General features: G+C 47.1%; 1 protein-coding gene across 2 annotated transcripts in view; it reads left to right on the forward strand.

Moving 5' to 3' along the window:
- Positions 1-383: 383 nt before the first annotated feature.
- The window catches only part of LOC143486728 (calmodulin-binding transcription activator 2-like), a 71,145-nt gene continuing 45,215 nt past the window's right edge, over positions 384-26,313 (forward strand). Inside the window, exons 1-11 of one of the 2 annotated variants that reach the window (XM_076986110.1) lie at positions 384-433; positions 5,503-5,600; positions 9,620-9,717; positions 10,976-11,043; positions 11,340-11,475; positions 11,956-12,027; positions 12,492-12,636; positions 15,766-15,903; positions 17,313-19,402; positions 19,667-19,793; positions 20,944-21,078. In XM_076986110.1, the coding sequence (XP_076842225.1) occupies positions 5,570-5,600; positions 9,620-9,717; positions 10,976-11,043; positions 11,340-11,475; positions 11,956-12,027; positions 12,492-12,636; positions 15,766-15,903; positions 17,313-19,402; positions 19,667-19,793; positions 20,944-21,078 (3,040 nt within the window). In that variant the 5' untranslated portion in view covers positions 384-433; positions 5,503-5,569. Of the gene's footprint in view, positions 434-1,043; positions 1,068-5,502; positions 5,601-9,619; positions 9,718-10,975; positions 11,044-11,339; positions 11,476-11,955; positions 12,028-12,491; positions 12,637-15,765; positions 15,904-17,312; positions 19,403-19,666; positions 19,794-20,943; positions 21,079-26,313 lie in introns of those variants that run through there. The other variant, XM_076986111.1, reaches the window with a different exon arrangement.

The following is a 26,313-nucleotide window of genomic DNA, read 5'->3' on the forward strand; positions in this document are numbered from 1 at the left end:
GAGATACATTGTTACTGTTAAAAATGCACTTCCAATAAAGTGAGTATAGGAAAAAACTATATATATATATATATATATATATATATATATATATATATATATATATATATATATATGTATGTACTAAATGTCATTATTAAATTTAAATACAATGCTATTACTAAATACTTTTTTCTTTAATATTAGTCTGAGGCAATAAGAGTTGAACGTGAAGAGGTCTCGTGCTCTGCTAGGGTGTTGGGTGGTGTGTGTGTGTGTGTGTGTGTGTGTATATATATATATATATATATATATATATATATATATATATATATATATATATATATATATATATATATATATATATATATGAGCTGCACCCCCCCCCACGCCCGTGACGCTCTGCGCGGTGACGTCAGCCCTCACAAGATGGCGGCGCGGGAGAAGGCGGAAGGTGAGGAGCTGTCGCCGCTTCTGTCTTCTTACCCCGAGCTCCGCACGGCGCTCCGTACTTCTGATTACCGATATTAAAACCTTCCACGGTCCACGGAGGACCTGTTCTTCCTCGTGGTTATAGGTGACGTGGCGCAGGACCCGCTGTCCTCGCCTTCACTGTCTGTGTATACGGAACATGTCTCGATGGACTAGCGAGCGCGCTGTTCGGGTCCGTGATACGCCCGCGTCCCCGCCGCGCCCCTCCGCGTCCCCGCGTCCCCACTCGCGTCCCCGCCGCGCCCCCGCCCGCGTCCCCGCCGCGCCCCCGCCCGCGTCCCCGCTACAGGAGCCTCACTCCGCGGTTAGGTGGGCCGGGAGTGTCAGTAGGTGTCGGGGGCCTCGCTGGCGTTGAGCGGGTCCCCGGGTCTCGGTAGGGTGGTGTCGGTGGTGTGGTGAAGACCTGGACATGTCCACTCAGCCTGACGAGGTGTCGCTGCGCACATGAGCAGTAGATCCATCTAAGCATCTTCAGGGTTTATGGTCCACGCCGATCTTCTGGTGTAACGTGTGTGTCTGTGTGATGATGCTTGAGCGAAGTGTGTTGACTGTGATCTGGCCCTCAGCTTCACCCTGGTGTTAACTCCATGTGCTGGGTAAGACAGTCGCTCTTTAACCCAGTGTACCATTTCACAGTTCAGACACTGAATGGGAGTGAGATCAGGTCGACCACCTGTGATGGGAAGGATCTCTGCTCAGTTCTTAACTAAGCGGAAAAATTACATAATGGTGTAGTAATATAGTAATAGCTTTGACACCTCTGAATCACACTTGTGTGAGCCCGTTTACTGCTGCCGTTTAATTTCGGTTAATTTGCCTCTATTGTAAAGTTTGCATGTAAACTTAATTTGTTTTTTAGTTTCATGCTGTATGTGAAAATTGTAGTGGTCAGTGTCAACCTCTGATAATGTCTGATAATGTCTGCACCATCATGTTCCTCTTGGCCTGTCTGATTTGCTACTGAGGACCGTGCACAGAGCATCTCGCCAAAAATCATGCTGTCAGATTTCACTTGTGTGTATATGTTATGAATTTTGGATGGATGGCAGTTTATATATAATATTTAAATGTTCTTATAGCATAATAGAAAAAAGCATTAATAATTTTTGGTTCATGAGCCATACACTGATATTACACTGATATTCATACACTGATATTACACTGATGGATTTCTGGTTACTGATTGGATAACCGTGGTTGACAAGTTCAAGAAGTGAGCTTAACTTTTCACTGCTCAGCATTTACTGTGTTTGGGGGTGGAGTCTGGTTCCCAGTGTTAGTGTTTGGGGGAGGAGTCTGGTTCACAGTGTTAGTGTTTGGGGGTGGAGTCTGGTTCACAGTGTTAATGTTTGGGGGTGGAGTCTGGTTCACAGTGTTAGTGTTTGGAGGGTGGAGTCTGGTTCACAATGTTAGTGTTTGGAGGGTGGAGTCTGGTTCCCAGTGTTAGTGTTTGGAGGGTGGAGTCTGGTTCCCAGTGTTAGTGTTTGGGGGTGGAGTCTGGTTCCCAGTGTTAGTGTTTGGAGGGTGGAGTCTGGTTCCCAGTGTTAGTGTTTGGAGGGTGGAGTCTGGTTCACAGTGTTAGTGTTTGGGGGTGGAGTCTGGTTCCCAGTGTTAGTGTTTGGAGGGTGGAGTCTGGTTCCCAGTGTTAGTGTTTGGAGGGTGGAGTCTGGTTCTCAGTGTTAGTGTTTGGAGGGTGGAGTCTGGTTCCCAGTGTTAGTGTTTGGGGGTGGAGTCTGGTTCCCAGTGTTAGTGTTTGGGGGTGGAGTCTGGTTCACAGTGTTAGTGTTTGGGGGTGGAGTCTGGTTCACAGTGTTAGTGTTTGGGGGTGGACTCTGGTTCACAGTGTTAGTGTTTGGGGGTGGACTCTGGTTCCCAGTGTTAGTGTTTGGGGGTGGAGTCTGGTTCCAAGTGTTAGTGTTTGGGGGTGGAGTCTGGTTCCCAGTGTTAGTGTTTGGGGGTGGAGTCTGGTTCCCAGTGTTAGTGTTTGGAGGGTGGAGTCTGGTTCCCAGTGTTAGTGTTTGGGGGTGGAGTCTGGTTCCCACTGTTAGTGTTTGGAGGGTGGAGTCTGGTTCTCAGTGTTAGTGTTTGGAGGGTGGAGTCTGGTGCCCAGTGTTAGTGTTTGGGGGTGGAGTCTGGTTCCCAGTGTTAGTGTTTGGAGGGTGGAGTCTGGTTCCCAGTGTTAGTGTTTGGGGGTGGAGTCTGGTTCTCAGTGTTAGTGTTTGGGGGTGGAGTCTGGTTCCCAGTGTTAGTGTTTGGGGTGGAGTCTGGTTTACAGTTACTGTGTTAGTGGGTGGATACTGGTATTTATTTATCATTAGTGGGGCAACACAAATGTTTTGAAACTCCTCCAGATCCACCATAACTCACAGCTTGTGTTTCTGTAGTGCTACTGAACACTACATTAGCTAATTAAACCCAGACTCCCAAAGGGTACTGTTACAGAGAATGACATTGTGTGTGTGTGTGTGTGTGTGTGTGTGTCTTTGTGCTCCAGGGGTTTTGTGTCTCTTACTACTCTGTCAAAGGAAGTAATCGTAATCACTCAAAGGCAGGTTGTTAGGGTCAATCATAGCAACTGTGACATGTTGACTGGACATGTTATGCTGCAAATATAAATAATTATGGGTTTAAAAGTTGATTAAAATCAAAGGTTAAATTAATTTATTTATATTGTTACATTCCATCCATATATTCTCATCCATTATGTTTCCAAAAAGATCCCACGTTTTTCTCTCTCTCTCATTCTCTCTCTCTCGCTCTCTCTCCTTCATTCTCTCTTGCTGTACACTGCGGTGGTAACTAGGCAACAGAGGGTAATAGAGACTGGTTTGGAGTCCTGGGTGGTGGTGGTGGGTTGTAAGGGTGGGTGGTGGTGATGATGGTGGGTGGTGGTGGGTTGTGAGGGTGGGTGGTGGGTGATGGTGGTGGTGTGGGTTGGGATGGTGGGTGGTGGATGGTGGTGGTGTGGGTTGTGAGGGTGGGTGGTGGTGGTGTGGGTTGTGATGGTGGGTGGTGGTGTGGGTTGTGAGGGTGGGTGGTGGGTGGTGGTGGTGTGGGTTGTGAGGGTGGGTGGTGGTGGTGGTGGGTTGTGAGGGTGGGTGGTGGTGGTGGTGGTGTGGGTTGTGATGGTGGGTGGTGGTGGGTGGTGGTGTGGGTTGTGAGGGTGGGTGGTGGTGGGTGGTGGTGGTGGGTTGTGAGGGTGGGTGGTGGTGGGTGGTGGTGTGGGTTGTGAGGGTGGGTGGTGGTGGGTGGTGGTGGGTGGTGGTGGTGTGGGTTGTGAGGGTGGGTGGTGGTGGGTTGTGAGGGTGGGTGGTGGTGGATGGTGGTGGTGTGGGTTGTGAGGGTGGGTGGTGGTGGTGGTGGTGTGGGTTGTGATGGTGGGTGGTGGTGGTGTGGGTTGTGATGGTGGATGGTGGTGGGTGGTGGTGTGGGTTGTGAGGGTGGGTGGTGGATGGTGGTGGTGTGGGTTGTGGGGGTGGGTGGTGTTGGTGGGTTGTGAGGGTGGGTGGTGGTGGTGGTGTGGGTTGTGGGGGTGGGTGGTGTTGGTGGGTTGTGAGGGTGGGTGGTGGTGGTGGTAGGTTGTGAGGGTGGGTGGTGGTGGTGTGGGTTGTGATGGTGGGTGGTGGGTGGTGGTGTGGGTTGTGAGGGTGGGTGGTGGGTGGTGGTGGTGTGGGTTGTGAGGGTGGGTGGTGGTGGTGGTGGGTTGTGAGGGTGGGTGGTGGTGGTGGTGGTGTGGGTTGTGATGGTGGGTGGTGGTGGGTGGTGGTGTGGGTTGTGAGGGTGGGTGGTGGTGGTGGTGGTGTGGGTTGTGATGGTGGGTGGTGGTGGGTGGTGGTGTGGGTTGTGAGGGTGGGTGGTGGTGTGGGTTGTGAGGGTGGGTGGTGGTGGGTGGTGGTGGTGTGGGTTGTGAGGGTGGGTGGTGGTGGGTTGTGAGGGTGGGTGGTGGTGGATGGTGGTGGTGTGGGTTGTGAGGGTGGGTGGTGGTGGTGGTGGTGTGGGTTGTGATGGTGGGTGGTGGTGGTGTGGGTTGTGATGGTGGATGGTGGTGGGTGGTGGTGTGGGTTGTGAGGGTGGGTGGTGGATGGTGGTGGTGTGGGTTGTGGGGGTGGGTGGTGTTGGTGGGTTGTGAGGGTGGGTGGTGGTGGTGGTGTGGGTTGTGGGGGTGGGTGGTGTTGGTGGGTTGTGAGGGTGGGTGGTGGTGGTGGTAGGTTGTGAGGGTGGGTGGTGGTGGGTGGTGGTGTGGGTTGTGAGGGTGGGTGGTGGGTGGTGGTGGTGGGTTGTGAGGGTGTGTGGTGTTGGTGGTGGGTTGTGAGGGTGGGTGGTGGTGGTGGTGGGTTGTGAGGGTGGGTGGTGGTGGTGGGTTGTGGGGGTGGGTGGTGGTGGTGGTGGGTGGTGGGTGGTGGTGGTGGGTTGTGAGGGTGGGTGGTGGGTGGTGGTGGTGGGTTGTGGGGGTGGGTGGTGGGTGGTGGTGGTGGGTTGTGGGGGTGGGTGGTGTTGGTGGGTTGTGAGGGTGGGTGGTGGGTGGTGGTGGTGGGTTGTGAGGGTGGGTGGTGTTGGTGGGTTGTGAGGGTGGGTGGTGGTGGTGGTGGTGGGTTGTGAGGGTGGGTGGTGGGTGGTGGTGGTGGGTTGTGAGGGTGTGTGAGGGGGAGCTGTTTACAAGAGAGGCTACTGATAAATCACATTTTATTTCTGGGCCTTGTTTTTGAAAAACAACTTGTTACTTGGCCATAGAAATTGGCCTTAATACAGGGTTATACTCCTTATTACTGGGCCGTATTAATGCTCCTTATTACTGGATTTTGTTACTGGGCTATACTATATGTGCCTTATTACTGGATTTTATTACTGGGCTATAGTATATGTCCCTTATTACTGGATTTTGTTACTGGGCTATACTATATGTGCCTTATTACTGGATTTTGTTACTGGGCTATACTATATGTCCCTTATTACTGGATTTTGTTACTGGGCTATACTGTATGTGCCTTATTACTGGATTTTTGCTCATGTGTTTGTTCATCTGTGTCTTAGAGTTGCAGTTTGGGCTGCTGTGGATCTGACTGGCCCTGTAGGCTGGACAGAGTGAGTGTGTCTCACCATGAACAACAAGGACAGCACCTCAGAGTCTGGTCAGTCTGTATCTCACACACACACACACACACACACACACACACACACACACACACACACACACACACACACACACACACACACACACACACACACACACAGTCAGATGCACATGTCTTGGTGTTAGTGTATGCTTGTGTGTGTATGTGTGTGTATTGATGTTTGTGTACGCTCGTGTGTGTGTGTGTGAGTGTATTTATGTTTGTGTATGCTTGTGTGTGTGTGTATTGATATTTGTGTATGCTCATACGTGTGTGTGTGTGTGTGCATGTGTGTATTGATGCTCATGTGTAGGGTTGTGAAAATGTTCAGTACCAATATGATGATTCAACTAGATATTGTAATGGTAGGTTATCTGTGATAGAAGGGTGTCGGCTAGAATGAAAGGAAAGATCTATAGGACAGTAGTGAGACCTGCTATGTTGTATGGACTGGAGACAGTGGCACTGACAAAGAGACAGGTGAGGGAGATGGAGGTGTCTGAGATGAAGATGTTGAGATTCTCATTTGGAGTGACGAGGAAGGATAGGATCAGAAATGAGTTTATTAGAGGATCAGCACATGTTGCATGTTTTGGAGATAAAATTAGAGAAGCGAGATTGAGATGGTTTGGACAGAGGAGGGAGGAGAGGTATATTGGTAGGTGGGTCTTGAGGATGGAACTGGATGGAACCAGTGTGGGAGAATAAACATTTTATTAGCAAAACAAGCAGAAAAGTGAAGACAAACGACAAAATCCCACATTGATAAACCAAACTACAACACAAACACAACTAACTGAAAATATGACGGCATCACATAGCAAGTAATGGGAAAACTGACATAGAGGAGAACATAAACAAAAACATACACAAATACACAAAAATGGAGCTACACACACGAATGGCTGACCTAGAAAATACGCAACTATGCAAAGAGAACTTACGCACATACACGCAACAACCAACAATCAGAGACCAAATACAGGTACAAGTACACGACTAAACTACACAGGTGAGGTCAGAGACACAAGGCGGAGACTGAAACAGGGGCGTGAACAGAGGAACGAAGGCGGGGACTAAAACAAGAGGCGTGAACAGAGGAACGAAGGCGGGGACTAAAACAAGAGGCGTGAACAGAGGAACGGAGGCGGAGACTGAAACGAGGCGTGAACAGAGGAACAGAGGTGGAGACTGAAACAGGGGGTGTGAACAGAGGAACGGAGGTGGAGACTAAAACAAGAGGCGTGAACAGAGGAACAGAGGCGGAGACTAAAACAAGAGGCGTGAACAGAGGAATGGAGGTGGAGACTGAAACAAGAACATGAGGGGCGTTGCCATGGCAACCACAATGCCAAGGAGGGGGCGATCGGGACATATATCGATACTGAACAGCTCCTCTAAAGCATAGGTCTGTTCGAGTCAAGTCTCAAGTCTTTGATGTCAAGTCCAAGTCATTGAACTCCTAATGAACTGGATCAAACACAATCTATTTGAACTTCATGGTGTCTTTCAGTGTCCCAATACAAGGAAAATGTTTATGCAACTAACGCATTACATTTTTAAAAGATCAGGATTGACAGGGTATTTGCACTTAGCCTGGCTCGGTGAGGGCGCATTATGAGGCCTCCATGACTGAACACCCTCTCTACTGCTGCACTGGTGGCAAGTCAATACCAAGATAACTGGGTAAACATTAGGTTGTTATACTTAACACACTAACTGTGACTCTAAGCTTGTTTGTAGCAGATGCTAATAACCTTTCAGGCAGTGACTAACCTTTCCGGGTGGGTTTTCAGGTGGCGAATAAAATTAGATGTGGTGGAGCCAGCATCCTGTATTTTTATGCCACACATGCTGCAGTTTGCTGCTCTTCTATTTGCTACTTGTGCCAAAGTTTTTGTACCCAAATATTATTATGAATGGTGGACCAGAAGCGAGTGTCCTCACCAGCGCCGCCATGATCGCGATGGTTTGCGGCGCACGCATTTGTGTCACGTAAAGCTAGGTTTATATTGACGTGTCGCGACCGGCGCGAGGATCCGCGCACCGAAAACCTTACATCAGTGGGACGTGAAAAGCATAAAGACAGGTGGAGAAGAGATTGTCAAATGAAACACAAAAGAACATTACAAATAAAAGATTGTTCACGAGTCTCAAATCACGAGTCCAAGTCGAGTTGGAAGTCTTTTGAATACAAGTCTAAGTCGAGTCTGAAGTCACTGTATATGCGACTTAAGTGCGACTCGAGTACAAAAACTTGAGTCCCCATTTCTGATGTCATCTGCATAACAATGAAATGAAATGCCATAGCGACTGGTGACATCACCAAGGGAGAGCAAGTATATAGTGAAGAGAATGAGGCCGATAACTGACCCCTGGGGCACTCCACAGGTCATAGCATGTGTCTGGGACTTTAGGTTAGTGAGATAGGACTGAAACCAGGCTAGGGCGATACCTGTCAGCCCTGTGGTGTGATGTACTCCGATTGAGGAGTATCTTGTGGTTCTTGAGAAGGATGAGGAGGGAAGGTGAACCAGTCATCAGCAGCCGTCAGGAAGATTGGAGATGGGCCTGTAATTTGCAAACACTTTAGGATCAAGGGTGGATTTTTTAAGTAGTGGTCTGATTATGGCTGTTTTTAAGGCAAGTGGAACTGGCCAACCTGCACAGAGCGGTTTATTCCAGAGGTTATCATGGCAGACAGGTTTGCTTTCACTAGAGCTGTAGGGAAGTGGTCTAAGGCACAGGAAGAGGTTTCGTCCTGCTGATGACCTCTTGCTGCGAGGTGTCTGGAAAGCAGTTAAGAGACTGGGGCACCTCACACTGAACAGGCAGTCTGCACAGGTAGAATGGATTTACTCAGAAGGGTTATATGAATAGAGTCCATTTTTGTTGTGAAAAAGGTCATAATAGTATTGCAGAGTATCTCTGTAATTTCTGTGCGTTTGGGTGTTTGTGTTTTGAGAAGATTATTGATAGTAGAGAACAGTTGCTTGGAGTTTCCTGGACTGTTTTTGATGATGTTAGAGTAGAAGTGAGCCTTTTGATGTTCTCTATAGGTTAACGTACGAACAGTGAGGCCAGATGCCGTGTACGTGGCTCAAGAGCCCAGCTACCTTCATCTTTCAAAGTTTATTGGTAAACCAGGGGGCTGAGTTGCAAATCAGCTGTCGGGGCTTTTGAGTTCATGTTTTTCACATTCCTAAAGGAAATGTCACGCTTGTGCTTTCTAAAAGTTATGGGAAAACACAATTCCATAAAAACAGCCAGATGAATAGAATAAGAGTAAAATAAATACATTTGTAGTGGGATTAGTAGAACTGAACCCAAAATCCTTCACCTACAAAACGACATGTAAATGGATAACATAGTTTTATAAAGCTACAGCACACGAATGATAACAGCATTACAGCTATATGTGCTAGCTTTGTGCTAACGCTAGCTGAATCCTAACTGGTAATGCTCGTAGGTGTGTGTGTGTTCATGTTTGTGTATGCACATGCAAATGTATGGGATGGTTGTGTATGCTCATACGTGTGTGTGTGTGTGTGTGTGTGTGTGTGTGTGTGTATGTATGGTTATGTATGCTCGTGTTTGTGGATGGTTGTGTATGCTCATTTGTGTGTGTATGTGTGTGTGTGTGTGTGTGTGTGTGTGTATGTATGTATGGTTATGTATGCTCGTGTTTGTGGATGGTTGTGTATGCTCATTTGTGTGTGTATGTATGGTTGTGTATGCTCGTGTGTGTGTGTGTGTGTGTGTGTGTGTGTGTGTGTGTGTGTGTGTGTGTGTGTGTGTGTGTATGTATGTATGTATGGTTATGTATGCTCGTGTTTGTGGATGGTTGTGTATGCTCATTGGTGTGTGTATGTGTGTGTGTGTGTGTGTGTGTATGTATGTATGGTTATGTATGCTCGTGTTTGTGGATGGTTGTGTATGCTCATTTGTGTGTGTATGTATGGTTGTGTATGCTCGTGTGTGTGTGTGCGTGTGTGTGTGTGTGTGTGTGTGTGTTCATGTGTGTTCATGTGTTCCAGAGAATAACCATCAGATGAAGGTGTTCACTAAGCTGCTGGAGTGTTTACCACATCCTAGCACCCTGCCTAAAGAGAGACTGCGCTGGAATACCAACGAGGTAGGGAGTGTGTGTGTGTGTGTGTGTGTGTGTGTGTGTGTGTGTGTGTGTGTGTGTGTGTGTGTGTGTGTGTGTGTGTGTGTGTGTGTGTGTGTGTGTGTGTGTGTGTGTGTGTGTGTGTGTGTGTGTGTGTGTGAGGGTTGTGGGCAAGAGTTTTAATTAGCTTTATCTTTTCAATAGAAGCTTCATAAAAGTTCACAGGCAACTCTCAATTTCGCACCTCATGTGGGTTACTCGCACCCTAACTCTAACCCTAACTTTAACTCTAACCCTGGGGTCAAATGTGTGCAGCAGTTTAATAAAACCTTCTCCTTGTTTGTTTATTCAATAACAGTATTTATTAAGGCTACTAATCTAGCCCTACTAAACCAGCCCTACTGATCCAGCCCTACTAAACCAGCCTTACTAAACCAGCCCTACTGATCCAGCCCTACTGATCCAGCCCTACTAAACCAGCCCTACTAATCCAGCCTTACTAATCCAGCCCTACTAAACCAGCCTTCCTAAACCAGCCTTACTAAACCAGCCCTACTAATCCAGCCTTACTAAACCAGCCCTACTAATCCAGCCTTACTAAACCAGCCCTACTAATCTAGTCCTACTAATCCAGCCCTACTAATCCAGCTTTACTAAACCAGCCCTACTAATCTAGTCCTACTAATCCAGCCCTACTAGTCCAGCCCTACTAAACCAGCCTTACTAAACCAGCCCTACTAAACCAGCCTTACTAAACCAGCCTTACTAAACCAGCCCTACTGATCCAGCCCTACTAAACCAGCCCTACTAATCTAGTCCTACTAATCTAGCCCTACTAATCCAGCCTTACTAATCCAGCCCTACTAATCTAGTCCTACTAATCTAGCCCTACTAAACCAGCCTTCCTAAACCAGCCCTACTAATCCAGCCTTACTAAACCAGCCCTACTAATCTAGTCCTACTAATCCAGCCCTACTAATCCAGCTTTACTAAACCAGCCCTACTAATCTAGTCCTACTAATCCAGCCCTACTAATCCAGCCTTACTAAACCAGCCTTACTAAACCAGCCCTACTAATCTAGCCCTACTAATCCAGCCTTACTAATCCAGCTTTACTAAACCAGCTTTACTAATCCAGCCTTACTAATCCAGCTTTACTAAACCAGCTTTACTAAACCAGCCCTACTAAAAGAACCTGAGACTATTTCATACATGTCATCATTCATGTGGAGATGCCAGGATACGTCACCTAATCTGTGTGTGTGTTGGGTTTGTCTTACAGGAGATTGCATCCTATTTGATCTCATTTGACAGACATGAAGAGTGGCTATCTTGCACACTCAAGACCAGGTGTGTGTGCGTAATCCGCCCCATTCATCAACACACACCCTCTTAGACACTTACACGCAAATACACAGACACATGCACACAACACGTAACACACACTGACTGTCACTTCTGTGTATGCATGGATGAATGCTTATGAGTGATTATGTATATATTTGTGTGTACATGTCAATCCCACATTCACACATATGATTGCACGTGTGAATATGTGTATATTGTCTGCTGTTATTTACTCCAAGGTGTGTGTGTGTGTGTGTGTGTGTGTGTGTGTGTGTGTGTGTGTGTGTGTGTGTGGACAGGCCACAGAATGGGTCGATTCTACTGTACAACAGGAAGAAGGTTCAGTACAGGAAGGACGGATACTGCTGGAAGAAACGAAAAGATGGAAAAACCACAAGAGAAGATCACATGAAACTCAAAGTGCAGAAAACAGAGGTGAGACACACACACACACACACAACCATACACACACACAGAACCATACACACACACACACACACACACACACTCACACACACACACACACACACACACACAACCACACACACACACACACACAACCATACACACGCACATACACACACACACAACCACACACACACACACACACACACACACACACACACACACACACACTCACACACACATACATATACACATATACAAAATCTTACACACGATCATTAAAATTCACACACGCCTGGAGAGTACTTGTACGCTTCACATATTCAGCATACTTTACCGAACACTTTAAGTTACACACTGCCTAAGTTCTACTCCCCCCTCTCTCTCTCCTCTCCTCCTTCTCTCTCTCTCTTCCCTCATCCCATCTCCTCTCCTCCTTCTCTTTTCCTCCCTCTCTCCTCCCTCTCCCCTCTCTCTCTTCTCTTCTCTCGCTCCTCTCTCTTTCTCCAGTGTCTGTATGGCTGTTATGTTCATTCCTCCATTATCCCAACATTCCACAGGAGGTGCTACTGGCTTCTGCAGGTCAGTTTCTGTCTCGTGACCGGTCGCTATCTGTGCTATTTGTGTTAGCCAGGGTTGGCTAACCTTCATAAATACCCAAGCACTCTTTTTAAACACATTAACACTCTTCATAAATGCACGCCCCAAGCCTCCTAGCATGCCTTAGTTGGGCCATTGCATCGGGAGAAAGTGAATAGGATTAGTACTAGGCTTAAAATTGGGTTAGGGTTCGTTGGTTTAACTCTGGGTTAGAACTACAGTTAATGATAGAGTTAGAAAGTGTGTTTAGTGGTGTTTGAATGTGTTAGCAGTAGAGTTATCACAGGTTTTAATGCATGTTTCAGATGCACACCTGTGTGTCTGTGTGTGTGTGTGTGTGTGTGTGTGTGTGTGTGTCTGTTTGTATGAGTGTGTCTGTCCATGACAATGTCCATGTTTCTGTGTCTCCTGTGACGATGTTCTTGTGTGTGTGTGTGTGTGTGTAGAACCCAGATATTGTACTGGTCCACTATCTGAATGTCCCAAGTGTGGAGGACAGTGGGAAAGTGTGTGGGCCCGTGCTGTGTGCTGACCGACGGGACGGTCTCCGCTGGAGCCGAGAGGACCTGCTCTCACAACTCAAACCCATGTGTGAGTAACCAGTCACAACTCAAACCCATGTGTGAGTAACCAATCACAACTCAAACCCATGTGTGAGTAACCAATCACAACTCAAACCCATGTGTGAGTAACCAGTCACAACTCAAACCCATGTGTGAGTAACCAATCACAACTCAAACCCATGTGTGAGTAACCAATCACAACTCAAACCCATGTGTGAGTAACCAGTCACAACTCAAACCCATGTGTGAGTAACCAGTCACAACTCAAACCCATGTGTGAGTAACCAGTCACAACTCAAACCCATGTGTGAGTAACCAATCAGAAGTACAAGTATCCAGTCATAAATTCACATATGACAGACCAATATGCAGTTCATATGCAGGTATGTGTGCATACAATCCAGGACATTTTTATGTATTTTATGTTTTTATGGAGTGTCATCATTTTAGATTAATCAGATATTTTCCATAGAGGAGGGTGTGGTTAGGTGATGGAGGTGAAAGTGAGGTGATGGTGATGGTGTGGTTAGGTGATGGAGGTGTTGGTGATTGTGTGGTTAGGTGATGGAGGTTTTGGTGATTGTGTGGTGAGGTGATGGTGATGGAGGTGATGGTGATTGTGTGGTGAGGTGATGGTGATGGAGGTGATGGTGTGATTAGTTGATGAGGTGATGGTGTGGTTAGGTGATGGAGGTGATAGTGTGGTTAGGTGATGGCGTGGTTAGTTGATGAGGTGATGGTGTGGTTAGGTGATGGAGGTGATGGTGATTGTGTGGTGAGGTGATGGTGTTGGAGGTGATGGTGTGATTAGTTGATGAGGTGATGGTGTGGTTAGGTGATGGAGGTGATAGTGTGGTTAGGTGATGGCGTGGTTAGTTGATGAGGTGATGGTGTGGTTAGGTGATGGAGGTGATGGTGATAGTGTGGTGAGGTGATGGTGTGGTTAGGTGGTGATGCTGTGGTTAGGTGATGGAGGTGTTGATTAGGTGATGGAGGTGATGGTGTGGTGAGGTGATGGTGAGGTTAGGTGATGGAGGTGATGGTGAGGTTAGGTGATGGAGGTGTTGGTGTGGTTAGGTGATGGAGGTGTTGGTGTGGTTAGTTGATGGAGGTGATGGTGTGGTTAGGTGATGGAGGTGTTGGTGTGGTTAGGTGATGGTGAGGTGTTGGTGATGGAGGTGATGGTGTGGTTAGTTGATGGAGGTGATGGTGTGGTTAGGTGATGGAGGTGTTGGTGTGGTTAGGTGATGGTGAGGTGTTGGTGTGGTTAGGTGATGGAGGTGATGGTGAGGTGATGGTGTGGTTAGGTGATGGTGTGGTTAGGTGATGGTGAGGTGATGGTGTGGTAAGGTGATGGAGATGATGGTGTGGTTAGGTGATGGTGTGGTTAGGTGATGGAGGTGATGGTGTGGTGAGGTGATGGAGGTGATGGTGTGGTTAGGTGATGGAGGTGATGGTGAGGTTAGGTGATGGAGGTGATGGTGTGGTGAGGTGATGGAGATGATGGTGTGGTTAGGTGATGGTGTGGTTAGGTGATGGAGGTGATGGTGAGGTTAGGTGATGGTGGTGATGGTGTGGTTAGGTGATGGAGGTGATGGTGTGGTTAGGTGATGGAGGTGATGGTGTGGTTAGGTGATGGAGGTGATGGTGAGGTTAGGTGATGGTGGTGATGGTGTGGTTAGGTGATGGTGAGGTGACGTTCAATCAATCAATCAATCAAATTTTATTTATATAGTGCTTTTTACAACAGTTGTTGTCACAAAGCAGCTTTACAAGTGCCGAGTCCTAGCCCCCAGTGAGCAAGCCAAGGGCGACAGTGGCAAGATAAACTCCCTAGCTTTTTGCATGAGGAAGAAACCTTGAGAGGAACCAAGACTCAGGGGGGGAGCCCATCCTCCTCTGGCCGACACCGGTCACCATGACAACAACAACAATTTAGACAGAAAGAAATAAAGAAAAGGAGGTGATTGTGTTGTGGTTGGGTGATGGAGGTGATGGAGATTGTGTGGTTAGGTGATGGAGGTAATGGTGATTGTGTGGTTAGGTGATGGAGGTGTTGGTGATGGAGGTGTTGGTGTGGTTAGGTGATGGAGGTGATGGTGAGGTTAGGTGATGGTGAGGTGTTGGTGTGGTTAGGTGATGGAGGTGATGGTGAGGTTAGGTGATGGAGGTGTTGGTGTGGTTAGGTGATGGAGGTGATGGTGTGGTTAGGTGATGGTGAGGTTAGATGATGGAGGTGTTGGTGTGGTTAGGTGATGGAGGTGATGGTGTGGTTAGGTGATGGAGGTGTTGGTGTGGTTAGGTGATGGAGGTGATGGTGTGGTTAGGTGATGGAGGTGTTGGTGTGGTTAGGTGATGGTGAGGTTAGGTGATGGTGAGGTGATGGTGTGGTTAGGTGATGGAGGTGTTGGTTAGGTAATGGTGTGGTTAGGTGATGGAGGTGATGGTGTGGTTAGGTGATGGTGAGGTGATGGTGTGGTTAGGTGATGGAGGTGATGGTGTGGTTAGGTGATGGAGGTGATGGTGAGGTTAGGTGATGGTGAGGTGATAGTGAGGTGATGGTGTGGTTAGGTGATGGTGAGGTGATGTTGTGGTTGGGTGATAGAGGTGATGGAGATTGTGTGGTTAGGTGATGGAGGTAATGGCGATTGTGTGGTTAGGTGATGGTGAGGTGATGGTGAGGTTAGGTGATGGTGAGGTGATGGTGTGGTTAGGTGATGGAGGTAATGGCGATTGTGTGGTTAGGTGATGGTGAGGTGATGGTGAGGTTAGGTGATGGTGAGGTGATGGTGTGGTTAGGTGATGGAGGTAATGGCGATTGTGTGGTTAGGTGATGGTGAGGTGATGGTGTGGTTAGGTGATGGAGGTGATGGTGTGGTTAGGTGATGGTGAGGTGATGGTGTGGTTAGGTGATGGAGGTGATGGTGAGGTTAGGTGATGGTGGTGATGGTGTGGTTAGGTGGTGATGGTGTGGTTAGGTGATGGTGAGGTCTACTAGAAGGGAAACACTAGCTAGCATACATCAATTTTAACATTCTGTTAATGATTGACACACAGTAAATTCTATGTGTGTGTGTGTGTGTGTGTGTGTGTGTGTGTGTGTGTGTGTGTGTGTGTGTGTGTGTGTGTGTGTGTGTGTGTGTGTGTGTGTGTGTAGTTTACAGTATGAAGTGGTGTGGTTCTGGTTCTGGTATGAATGGGTCTGATCTCTCCATTGAGCAGCTGGTGCAGCAGATTCTGGAGTCTCAACAGACCAAACCCCAACCACGCACACACACCTGCCTCTGTAACCATGGTAATATACTCCAAACCCCAACCACGCACACACACCTGCCTCTGTAACCATGGTAATATACTCCAAATCCCAACCACGCACACACACCTGCCTCTGTAACTGTGGTAATATACTCCAAACCCCAACCACGCACACACACCTGCCTCTGTAACCATGGTAATATACTCCAAACCCCAACCACGCACACACACCTGCCTCTGTAACTGTGGTAATATACTCCAAACCCCAACCACGCACACACACCTGCCTCTGTAACCATGGTAATATACTCCAAACCCCAACCACGCACACACACCTGCCTCTGTAACCATGGTAATATACTCCAAATCCCAACCACGCACACACATCTGCCTCTGTAACCATGGCAATATACTGTATTTTCCGGACTATACGTCACTCTGGACTATAAGTCGCACCAGCCAAAAAATGCACAGTGAAGAAGAAAAAAACATATACGACGCACCGGAGTATAAGTCCCATTTTTTTGGGGGGGAGGTTATTTAATAACGTCCAAGTTAGGGTAACTTGAACAGTTATTCAGATAACGACAACAAACCCATGTGTGAACTCGTTCCTCTAGCTGTGGCCACCTAGCTTTTAGCCCACCATTAGCTTTTTTTAGTTTTTCTCATTGCAGTAAGAGTAACCTCTGCTTTTCGCCAGTCCCTCACAAGTTTCTCGCTCACTTTTTTTCTGCCTGTCGATTACCGTTTTTGGCTGCATATTTCACTAATTGCAGTTTGTAATCTGCAGAATATGATTTTATTTTCGATGGCATTTTTTTCACTCCTTCTCAGTTGTAATTTTTTTTATGTTGAAACTTTATTTCTTTTTTTTAATTTTCAGTGGTACAGAAGTAGCAGGTACACAAGCCTAGAGCCTCTTGCAGTGTGAAAATAGCGAACATGTGAAATTACCATGGCCGTTTCTCAATATGCGTGCCGTATTTTCCGGGCTATAAATCGCTCCGGAGTATAAGTCGCACCCCTGGCCAAACTATGAAAAAAAGTGTGACTTATAATCCGGAAAATACGGTACTCCAAACCCCAACCACGCTCACACACCTGCCTCTCTATCCATGGCAATATACTCCAAACCCCAACCACGCTTACACATTGTATTTGTCAGTATCACCCAGCAATGCGCACACACACTCACAAACACACACACACACACACACACACACACACACACACACACACACACTCACAACACACACACACACACACACACACACACACACACATACACACACACACACACACACACACACACACACACACACACAATACTCTCTCACACTATTTGTTGCATACTAATGACAAATTACAACCTCCAATAGTCCACTTTGTGGCTTCTCAAGATAACTGATAGGCGTGTGTGTGTGTGTGTGTGTGTGTGTGTTTCAGCCTCTCCTGGAGTGAACATTCCTCACCGGTGTACCAGCACCAAACATCGCATCATCTCTCCAAAGCTGCCGAGCCGCCCCTCCCTCTGTCCCGCCCTCACTGAGGTGCAGAATCTAACCAACGAGGTTGTAGGAGGAGGGGTCAGTCCAGAGTCTGGGGTGGGGGATGTGTCATCAGGGGGCGTGGCCTCTGACAGAACGCAGGCATCTGGTAGGCCGAGAGGCAGCAGCCCAGTTCCAGACGGTGGAGGAATAACATCACCCTCCACTTCCTCTTCCAGTCCGCCCCTAATGCAGCGTGCCGCCACCATCGCCCTTAGCAACGGAAGTGGTTTCTATGGTGACCAGCGTAGTGGTCTGGCAACAGTTGCTCTACCACAGAATGCGGTGATAGTCATGACGACCACTGCGGCTCTGGGTGGAGGAGGGGAGGAGTCTAAAGACGAGCTGGGATCCACACACCTGTCACTCACACGTGCGGGCGGCAGAATTGTCCTGTCTCCTGTTCCACCCAAACAGGACACGCCCTCTCCTCCCACTGTCTCCTCCCCTCCCAGCCCCATGCCGCCCTCTCGTAAAGCTCCTCCCACTCAGGGTGTGGCTACACTGTCACTCACTCTCCTGCCAAGTCCTGTAATTGGAGGGCTACTGTTGACCGATCGCATTCTTTCAGACACACCTAGCAGCGTGCTCCGTGGCCCCGCCCCCTCTTTATTGGCCCCTCCCCCCCTGTCGACTGGCTCTGCCTCTGTTCCCACCATCGCACCCTGTGCCCCAATGCCCTTTGACCCCGACTCCTTTCTCAACAGCCCCAAACAAGGCCAAACGTATGGTGGCTCCTCCCTGATGCCTCCCAACCCAACTAACTCCGCCTCCTCTTGTCCGTCCCCGCCCCCTTCCTCCTCTCCACAAGCCTCTCCATCCCTGGTGCTCTCTCTTTCCCCAGCATCTCCTCCTTCATCCCTTTCTTCACTCTCTCCACCCACCTCTACTCCCAGCTCCTCCTCTCACTCCCCCTCTCTCTCCTTCTCTCTCTCTCCCTCCTGTTCTTCCTCCACTCTTCCTCAGCTCTGTCTTGACTCCTCCCTGGGTCTTGATTCGCTCTCCCAGCCCTTAAGTCCCGGTCTTCACGCTCGGGACTCTTCATCACCATTGGATGTCACCCACCAAAGCTCCTCCCACCAAAGCTCCTCCCACCAAAGCTCCTCCCCCCTGTTTGTGCAGCAGCCTCCTGACTGCGATGAACGTGAGCTGCTCACGCCAGAACCACCACGCCAGCACAGCCAGCTGCTGCCTACACACTGCTTGTCCAATCAGCACCCAGACCATCAACCCAACCAAATTATACCCAGTCAGCTCTTGCCAAAACAGCCACCGACCAATCAGCTGCCTGGAGTTGGGGAGAGAGCAGAGCCTAGGCAGAATCACTATGGTGACGCGCAGTCTAGTGTCATGATGACACACACACACACACGGTCTGGTCTTATAATGACACACACACACACTCCTGGACACACACACACTCAGGCTGCGAGCCACCCAGGACGAGGTCTGAGACACAGTCTGAGCCAACCAGCTTTACACACACACACACACACCCCCTCGACCACACACACAGACGCACACACACCTTCACACACGCGCGTTGACATGATTGTACACCCACCCGGTGTACATAGTAGCCCTGTTCAGATTAAGGAGGAGAAATCTCCACCCATTTTGCGAGACTTTGAATCTGAGGAGACACCCATGGACACTACCCACAGTTCCAGTGCCACACCTCCAGACAACGAGGGGGCAGAACTGTCATTTGACTCCGCCTTCCCTGATCTGATATCTGAGCTCATCACTGAGGAGATACATCACCTAAACACTCAACAGTCCAGTTCCTGCCAAATCCCCGCCCTGGCCCCGCCCACATTCCCCGTGCGGTATATGGTGCCACCCCAGCCAACACCAGCCACCTCCTACTTACCGTTCCCCATCCTTACTCACACACACACACACTCCCACACACACCCTGGACTAGGAGAAGGCTCCCTGTGTCTGACCAGTATCACAGATTTCTCACCTGAGTGGTCTTATCCAGAGGTAAGATGCTTCCAGCTAACTGGCACAGTAACATTAAAATACCTACAAAGTTTGGCACAGTTACGCTCATGACACAGTAATCCACCCTTCATCCTCTCTCTCCCTCCCTCTCTCTCTCTCTCTCTCTCTCTCCCTCTCCCTCCCTCTACTTCACTCTCCCTCCCTCCCTCTCTCTCCCTCTCCCTCCCTCTCCCTCCCCCCCCTCTCTCTCACTCCCACCCCTCTTCCCCCCCTTCCTGTCTCTTCTGCCCCACTCTCACACAGGGGGGGGTGAAGGTGTTGATCACAGGTCCATGGTCAGAGGAGAGTGTCAGGTACTCGTGTGTGTTTGATCAAAGCAGCGTTCCTGCCACACTCATACAAGCAGGTGTGCTGCGTTGCTACTGCCCAGGTGAGTATGCACACACACACACACACACATATAGACACACACACACACACACACACACACACACACACACACACACACACACACACACACACACACCTGCTATGTTGCTTTATATCCATGTGAGGGCGCTGTGTTTCTGTTTTGCATTTGCTAAATGTTTAGATTTTTGATTTGGTAGGACAATGTAAACATTGTCTCATTCTCACTCCCTTTGTGTGTGTGTATATGTGTGTGTATGGTATGTGTATGTATGGTGTGTGTATATATGTGTGTATGTGTATGTATGGTGTGTGTGTGTGTATGGTGTGTCTGTATATGTGTGTGTATGGTATGTGTATCTATGGTATGTGTATATATGTGTGCATGGTGTGTGTGTGTGTGTGTGTGTGTATGGTGTGTGTATATATGTGTGTGTATGGTATGTGTATGTATGGTGTGTGTATATATGTGTGTATGGTGTATGTGTATGTATGGTGTGTGTATATATGTGTGTATGGTGTGTGGTGTGTGTGTATATGTGTGTATGGTGTGTGTGTATATGTGTGTGTGTGTGTGTGTGGTGTGTGTATATATATGTGTGTGTGTGTGTGTGTGTGTGTGTGTATATGGGTGTATGGTGTGTGTATATGTGTGTGTGTGTGTGTGTGCATGGTGTGTGTGTGTGTGTATGTATGGTGTGTGTATGTATGGTGTGTGTATATATGTGTGCATGGTGTGTGTGTGTGTATGGTATGTGTATGTATGGTGTGTATATATGTGTGTGTGTGTGTGTATGTGTGTGTGTGTGTGTGTGTGTGTGTGTGTGTGTGTGTGTGTGTATGTGTGTATGGTGTGTGTATGTATGGTGTGGGTATATGTGTGTGCGTGTGTGTATGGTGTGTGTATCTATGGTGTGTATATATATATGTGTGCATGGTGTGTGTGTGTGTGTGTGTGTGTGTGTGTGTGTATGGTATGTGTATGTATGGTGTGTATATATGTGTGTGTCTGTGTGTGTGTATGGTGTGTGTATGTATGGTGTGTATATATGTGTGTGTGTGTGTGTGTGTGTGTATGGTGTGTGTGTGTGTGTGTGTGTGTGTGTGTGTGTGGTGTGTATATATGTGTGTGTGTGTGTGTGTGTGTGTGTGTGTGTGTGGTGTGTGTGTAGCTCATGAAGCAGGTGTGGTGGCTCTGCGTGTGATGAAGGGTTTGGACGCTGTTTCATCATCAGTGCTGTTTGAGTATCGGGCTCGTAATGCTACATCACTGCCCAGCTCACAGCTAGACTGGCTCTCATTGGACGGTGAGTACACACACACACACACACACACACACACACACACACACACACACACACACACACACACACACACACACACACACACACACACACACACTCTTTTCTCTTTCTCTTCCTCTCTCTCACAGTCCACACACACCTCTCACACAACCATCCACACACACACACCTCACACACAACCAATTACATTCAATCACAGGTGTGTGTGGTTCCACCGTGATAAACATGGGGGTAGGTCAGCTTGTTGCCATTGCTACATAACTCCAATTAGATGTTAGCCAAGTGGTTAGGCAGGGGTAGTTTAGGGTTAGGGTTGGGTTAGATTTAAAATTAGGATTAGGGGTTAGGGTTGGAGTTGGGGGTTAGGGTAGGTTAGGGGTAGGATTATTGTTAGGGTAGGTTAGGGTTAGGGGTAGGGCTAGGTTTTATTGTTAGGGTTACAGTTAGAGTTAGGGTTAGGGTAGGATAGGGTTGGGGTAGGGTTAAGGTTAGAGTTAGGATTAGGGTAGGTTAGGGTTAGAGTGCATTCATGTGTGCTGAGTTTATTACTTGTGTGTGTTTCAGTGTGCAGTCCAGCCTGAGGCTATTTCTGTCTCATGGCTAAACCTATTTAAACCCATGAGAGCCTGTGTGTGTGTGTGTGTGTGTGTGTGTGTGTGTGTGTGTGTGTGTGTGTGTGTGTGTGTGTGTGTGTGTGTGTGTGTGTGTGTGTGTGTGTGTGTGTGTGTGAGTGAGTGAGTGAGTGAGTGAGTGAGTGAGTGAGTGAGTGAGTGAGTGAGTGAGTGAGTGAGTGAGTGAGTGAGTGAGTGAGTGAGTGAGTGAGTGAGTGTGTGTGTGTGTGTGTGTGTGTGTGTGTGTGTGTGAGTATACATTTTCCATGTCCTCTGTCTGTGTATGTCTCCCTCTCTCCCTCACTCCCTCCTTCACTATCTTCATCACTCTCTCTGTCTTTCTCTCACTCACTCTGTTTGTGTATGTGTCCCTCTCTCTTTCTTTTTGCATCTTTCTGTCTCTGTCCATCTCTCATCTCTGGCATCTCTTAATGACTGAGTCTGGGTAGAGGAATGTGAACTCGTGCACGCTGGGGCACACACACACACACACACACACACACACACACACACACACACACACACACACACACACACACACACACACGGAGAGAGTGTGAAGCCCATCGGTAGCTTCATTTGGGACTTTCCCTGGCAGTGGCCAGTGTATGTGTGTACTTGTGGGGTGACGTTTCTTTTTTCCTCTTGTGTGGAATATTATTTTTTTCTCTAGGACAGCCGAAGTGTTCTTGTCTGTCTGTCTGTCTGTACACTCTGTCTGTCTGTCTTTCTTAGCTGTACACTCTGTCTGTCTGTTTTAGCTGAACAATCTACCTCTCTGTATGTATGTCTTAACTGTACACTTTACCTGTCTGTCTGTCAGTCTTGTCTTAGCTATACACTATCTGTCTGTCTGTCTTTCTTAGCTGTACACTCTACCTGTCTGTCTGTCTGTATGTCTTAGCTTTACACTCTAACTGTCTGTCTATCTGTATGTCTTAGCTGTACACTCTACCTGTCTGTCTGTCTGTATGTCTTAGCTGTACACTCTACCTGTCTGTCTGTCTGTATGTCTTAGCTGTACACTCTACCTGTCTGTCTGTCTTGCTACCTCTGCCCTACTCTGTCTTCAGCTTTTGTTTTGCTGTGTGTGTGTGTGTGTGTGTGTGTGTGTGTGTGTGTGTGTGTGTGTGTGTGTGTGTGTGTGTGTGTGCATTGTTATGCCTCTGTGTTAACTGTGTGAGAGAGACAGTGTGATAGGGAGACAGAGAGGACGGCACTTTGGACGAGGTAGGGAGGGAGAGAGAGAGAAAGAGAGAGAGAGAGAGAGAGAGAGAGAGAGAGAGAGAGAGAGGAGGTGCCACAGAGATGGTGATGGTGCTGGGATTCTGTGTTTGAGAGACCCACTGCAGACTGAGTTAATTTGGAAGAGGAAGCCATGCAGGATGTAGGTAGGCTGTGTGTGTGTGTGTGTGTGTGTGTGTGTGTGTGTGTAACAGAGAGAGAGAGAATCATGACTTATGTAATAGCAATTATTACAGTTGCAATTATGTCTGTATGTGTGAATATGTGAGAAGAATCTTATTTCTTAACTAGCTTATCTACAATTGAGTGTGATGGTGTGTGACTTTCTGGAATTTTAGATCAGTTTGTTCCGACACAAACACACTCATATATACACACACGGGCACACACACACGCACGCACGCACGCATGCACACACGCACACACACACGGGCTCACACACACACACACACACACACACACACACACACACACACACACACACACACGGGCACACGCACACACACACACACACACACACACACACACACACACACACACACACACATATAAACACACACATGGGCACACACACACACACACACACACATACACACACACACAGGCACACACACATGCAGATCGTGCTTATCATTAATGGAATGACTGTGGCAAGATCAGAGAGAATAGTTTCCATGACAGGAGATTAGAGACATGACACTCAGGTTGATTTATTCTCTCTCTCTCCCTTTTCATGAATACCATTTGCTTACTATGAGCTTGTGTGCTGTGCATGTGTGTGTGCGCGCGTGTGCATGCGTGTGTGTGTGTGTGGTTGTTAGGCACTACTGAAAGTTGAAGTCACCTGTTGACATCTGGAGTCAGCGAGGCAGTAAATTATGGAGAGATTAGTCTCAACGAGGACTGCGTGATGTGGTCAGAAATAGCACACTTACTGCATTCCTGTGATTTCTGATTGTGAAATGCATTTGACCTTTAACTATGTCTAAGTAAAATCACTTCATGGCATCAAATATTCATAACATGACAAAATATTTTATAACATGACAGAATTTTAACTGTTTTTCTTCTTTGTTTAGAGGGGGACAACACCTCTCCCTTTTAATGGCATTTTAAAATGTTTAGGATGTAACACAACTTCAGATCTTTCCACTGAAAATTAATTTACTATCAAAGCAAATTAGACACTTTTAAACAGCATATGGAATAACAGTAAAGCTCTTCATTCGCTTGCTTACATCTTTCATTTATTTTCTTGGTGCCAAAAATAACTCCTTTCTTTGAGTGACAGCCATGTGCACCTGATGGATCACTAGGTGTTTGGTGAGGTTGAGGTTAGGGTTTAGGTTTTGTAGCGGATACATATGTTAGTTTGTGAATTATGAACGGGGCACCATCCTGATTGCTCAGGAACCAGTATTGTGATAACGGAGATAAGTGGAATATGGTTTAATCAGTCTCATTAACAAAAGGGTTAAGTTCTGATTCCGCGCAGTGACCTAATACCATCAATCAAAATATGTATTTACCACCGTGACCAGATTAATGAACAAATATCAAAATTTATTAAATGGTTAATATGACAATTGATATAAAGGATAACATGTGGAATGATTTGGCTCAAAGTGAAACTAAACCTATACGTGAATCTACTAATCAAACCAGATAGATAATGGTAAACACCAAAGAATAGAAAGTAGGATAGTATGAAGAGAAGATCCGGGCATAGATTACTATAGTAACAACTATTGCTAAATCGGACTCTGGGAGGTAGAGATATAATTGTTCGCTAACAGACAAACTGGCAACCCCAAACAGCACGTGAACTCTGGGTCTTACTGTGACGTTGCCCGGCACATTCGTGCGTGAGTCCGGGGGAGGAAGGCGTGTCGACCGACGCGCGTTCAATGTTCGTTCACTCCTGAGGTGGCTGGGTCAGCTGAGTCTGTCTTTCAAGACGGCTCGAATCGCTAAGGCCTGGCGATGACGTCACAGTCGTGGCTGGAGGGTAGCAGTTCACTTGATGAGATGGACTTCGAAGTTAAACTAAAGTTAATTTCTATCGGCCAAACAGAAATAACTCGAATTTAACTAAGAAAGGAAGATGAGCTTGACTTTAAAACAATGAAAACAAAAGTAAGTTTGACGAAGACACAGACTAAATAAAACACTTTCTCGAGAAATAAATTATAACGAAGATCTCCTAGAAGTTGGATAAAGTTCAAACTTAATTGCGGTCTCTTGGCATCACTCCAACTCTTCTTCATTCACTTCTCGAGGGGCACCTTTTAAGCAACATTTAGGGGTGTGACTGTAGTTCCCCATGAGTTGCTATTCTGGTGATCATTGGACTCTGATTCCTGAATATGCATAATCTCTGCCCGGACAGGAGGTAATCCGAGAAAGGAGAGAGAGGGAAGAAGGGAGAGAAGGGGGGTTTGTGACCCTGCCCGTCTCTCAGAGATTTAGTTAATGGGAGACAAAAGCAGACTATTACAATTTCAAGACAATTGGAATTCTCTGATTCCTAAATAAATTGATTTGTATGCTCTGCCTAAATAAGTATTAATTTGACTCTACCAGCCTATACCTTGAGCCATTCTTAATTTCCACTTCTGGACACTGAATGACACGTAATGCACAGACAGGTATGAATATGAGGTCACAAAAGCAAATATGAACATGGTTACATTTGGTAAGTGACACAACTTAATACATGTATATGTATATGCCTACTATAGCACATTACATTTTGATACTCGGATAGATCCTAAATCTTAATTAGACATTACACTGGACTACAAGGGTATTGATAGATCTCCAATAATGTAGCACATGGATATGAGAATAGGTAGGTCTCTATGACCTTAACACACAGAACTTAATGAGCATGCATATCTAAACAGCAGAACACACAAGAATATGTATATGCATGCATGCTTTCACGATACAATTCAAAGCTACAAAGATAGGTGTATCTAACTACTGAAATTATAGTAATACATGGATATGCATCAATGTGGTGTGATTATATAACCACAGAGATTCTGATAACATTACTTAATGCTTAATACATGAAAGATCACGATTGGTTTCTTTATATCAACTACAGATCACATAATGTTCAATTCAGAGGTACTCTGTCCTGGTGCCTGAAGGCTGGGAAGCTGGATATTGGTTCCATGCATAATTGTCCTTCCCTTGGGTGAAAGATAGTCATGTTTGGTGTCTCTAGACTGCATCCGCCGAGCTGGTTCCTGTAAGCTGAATTCCAATTCCGTGTACAGTTCAAATTTGGAGTTACAAGGATTTCTAAAATATTGCACCTTTAGTTCTGGGTCTTAACACAAGAATTCAAGGTGTTATAAAATGGCGTCAAACC

Source organism: Brachyhypopomus gauderio, unplaced genomic scaffold (assembly GCF_052324685.1).
Source record: "Brachyhypopomus gauderio isolate BG-103 unplaced genomic scaffold, BGAUD_0.2 sc45, whole genome shotgun sequence".
Lineage (NCBI taxonomy): Eukaryota > Metazoa > Chordata > Actinopteri > Gymnotiformes > Hypopomidae > Brachyhypopomus > Brachyhypopomus gauderio.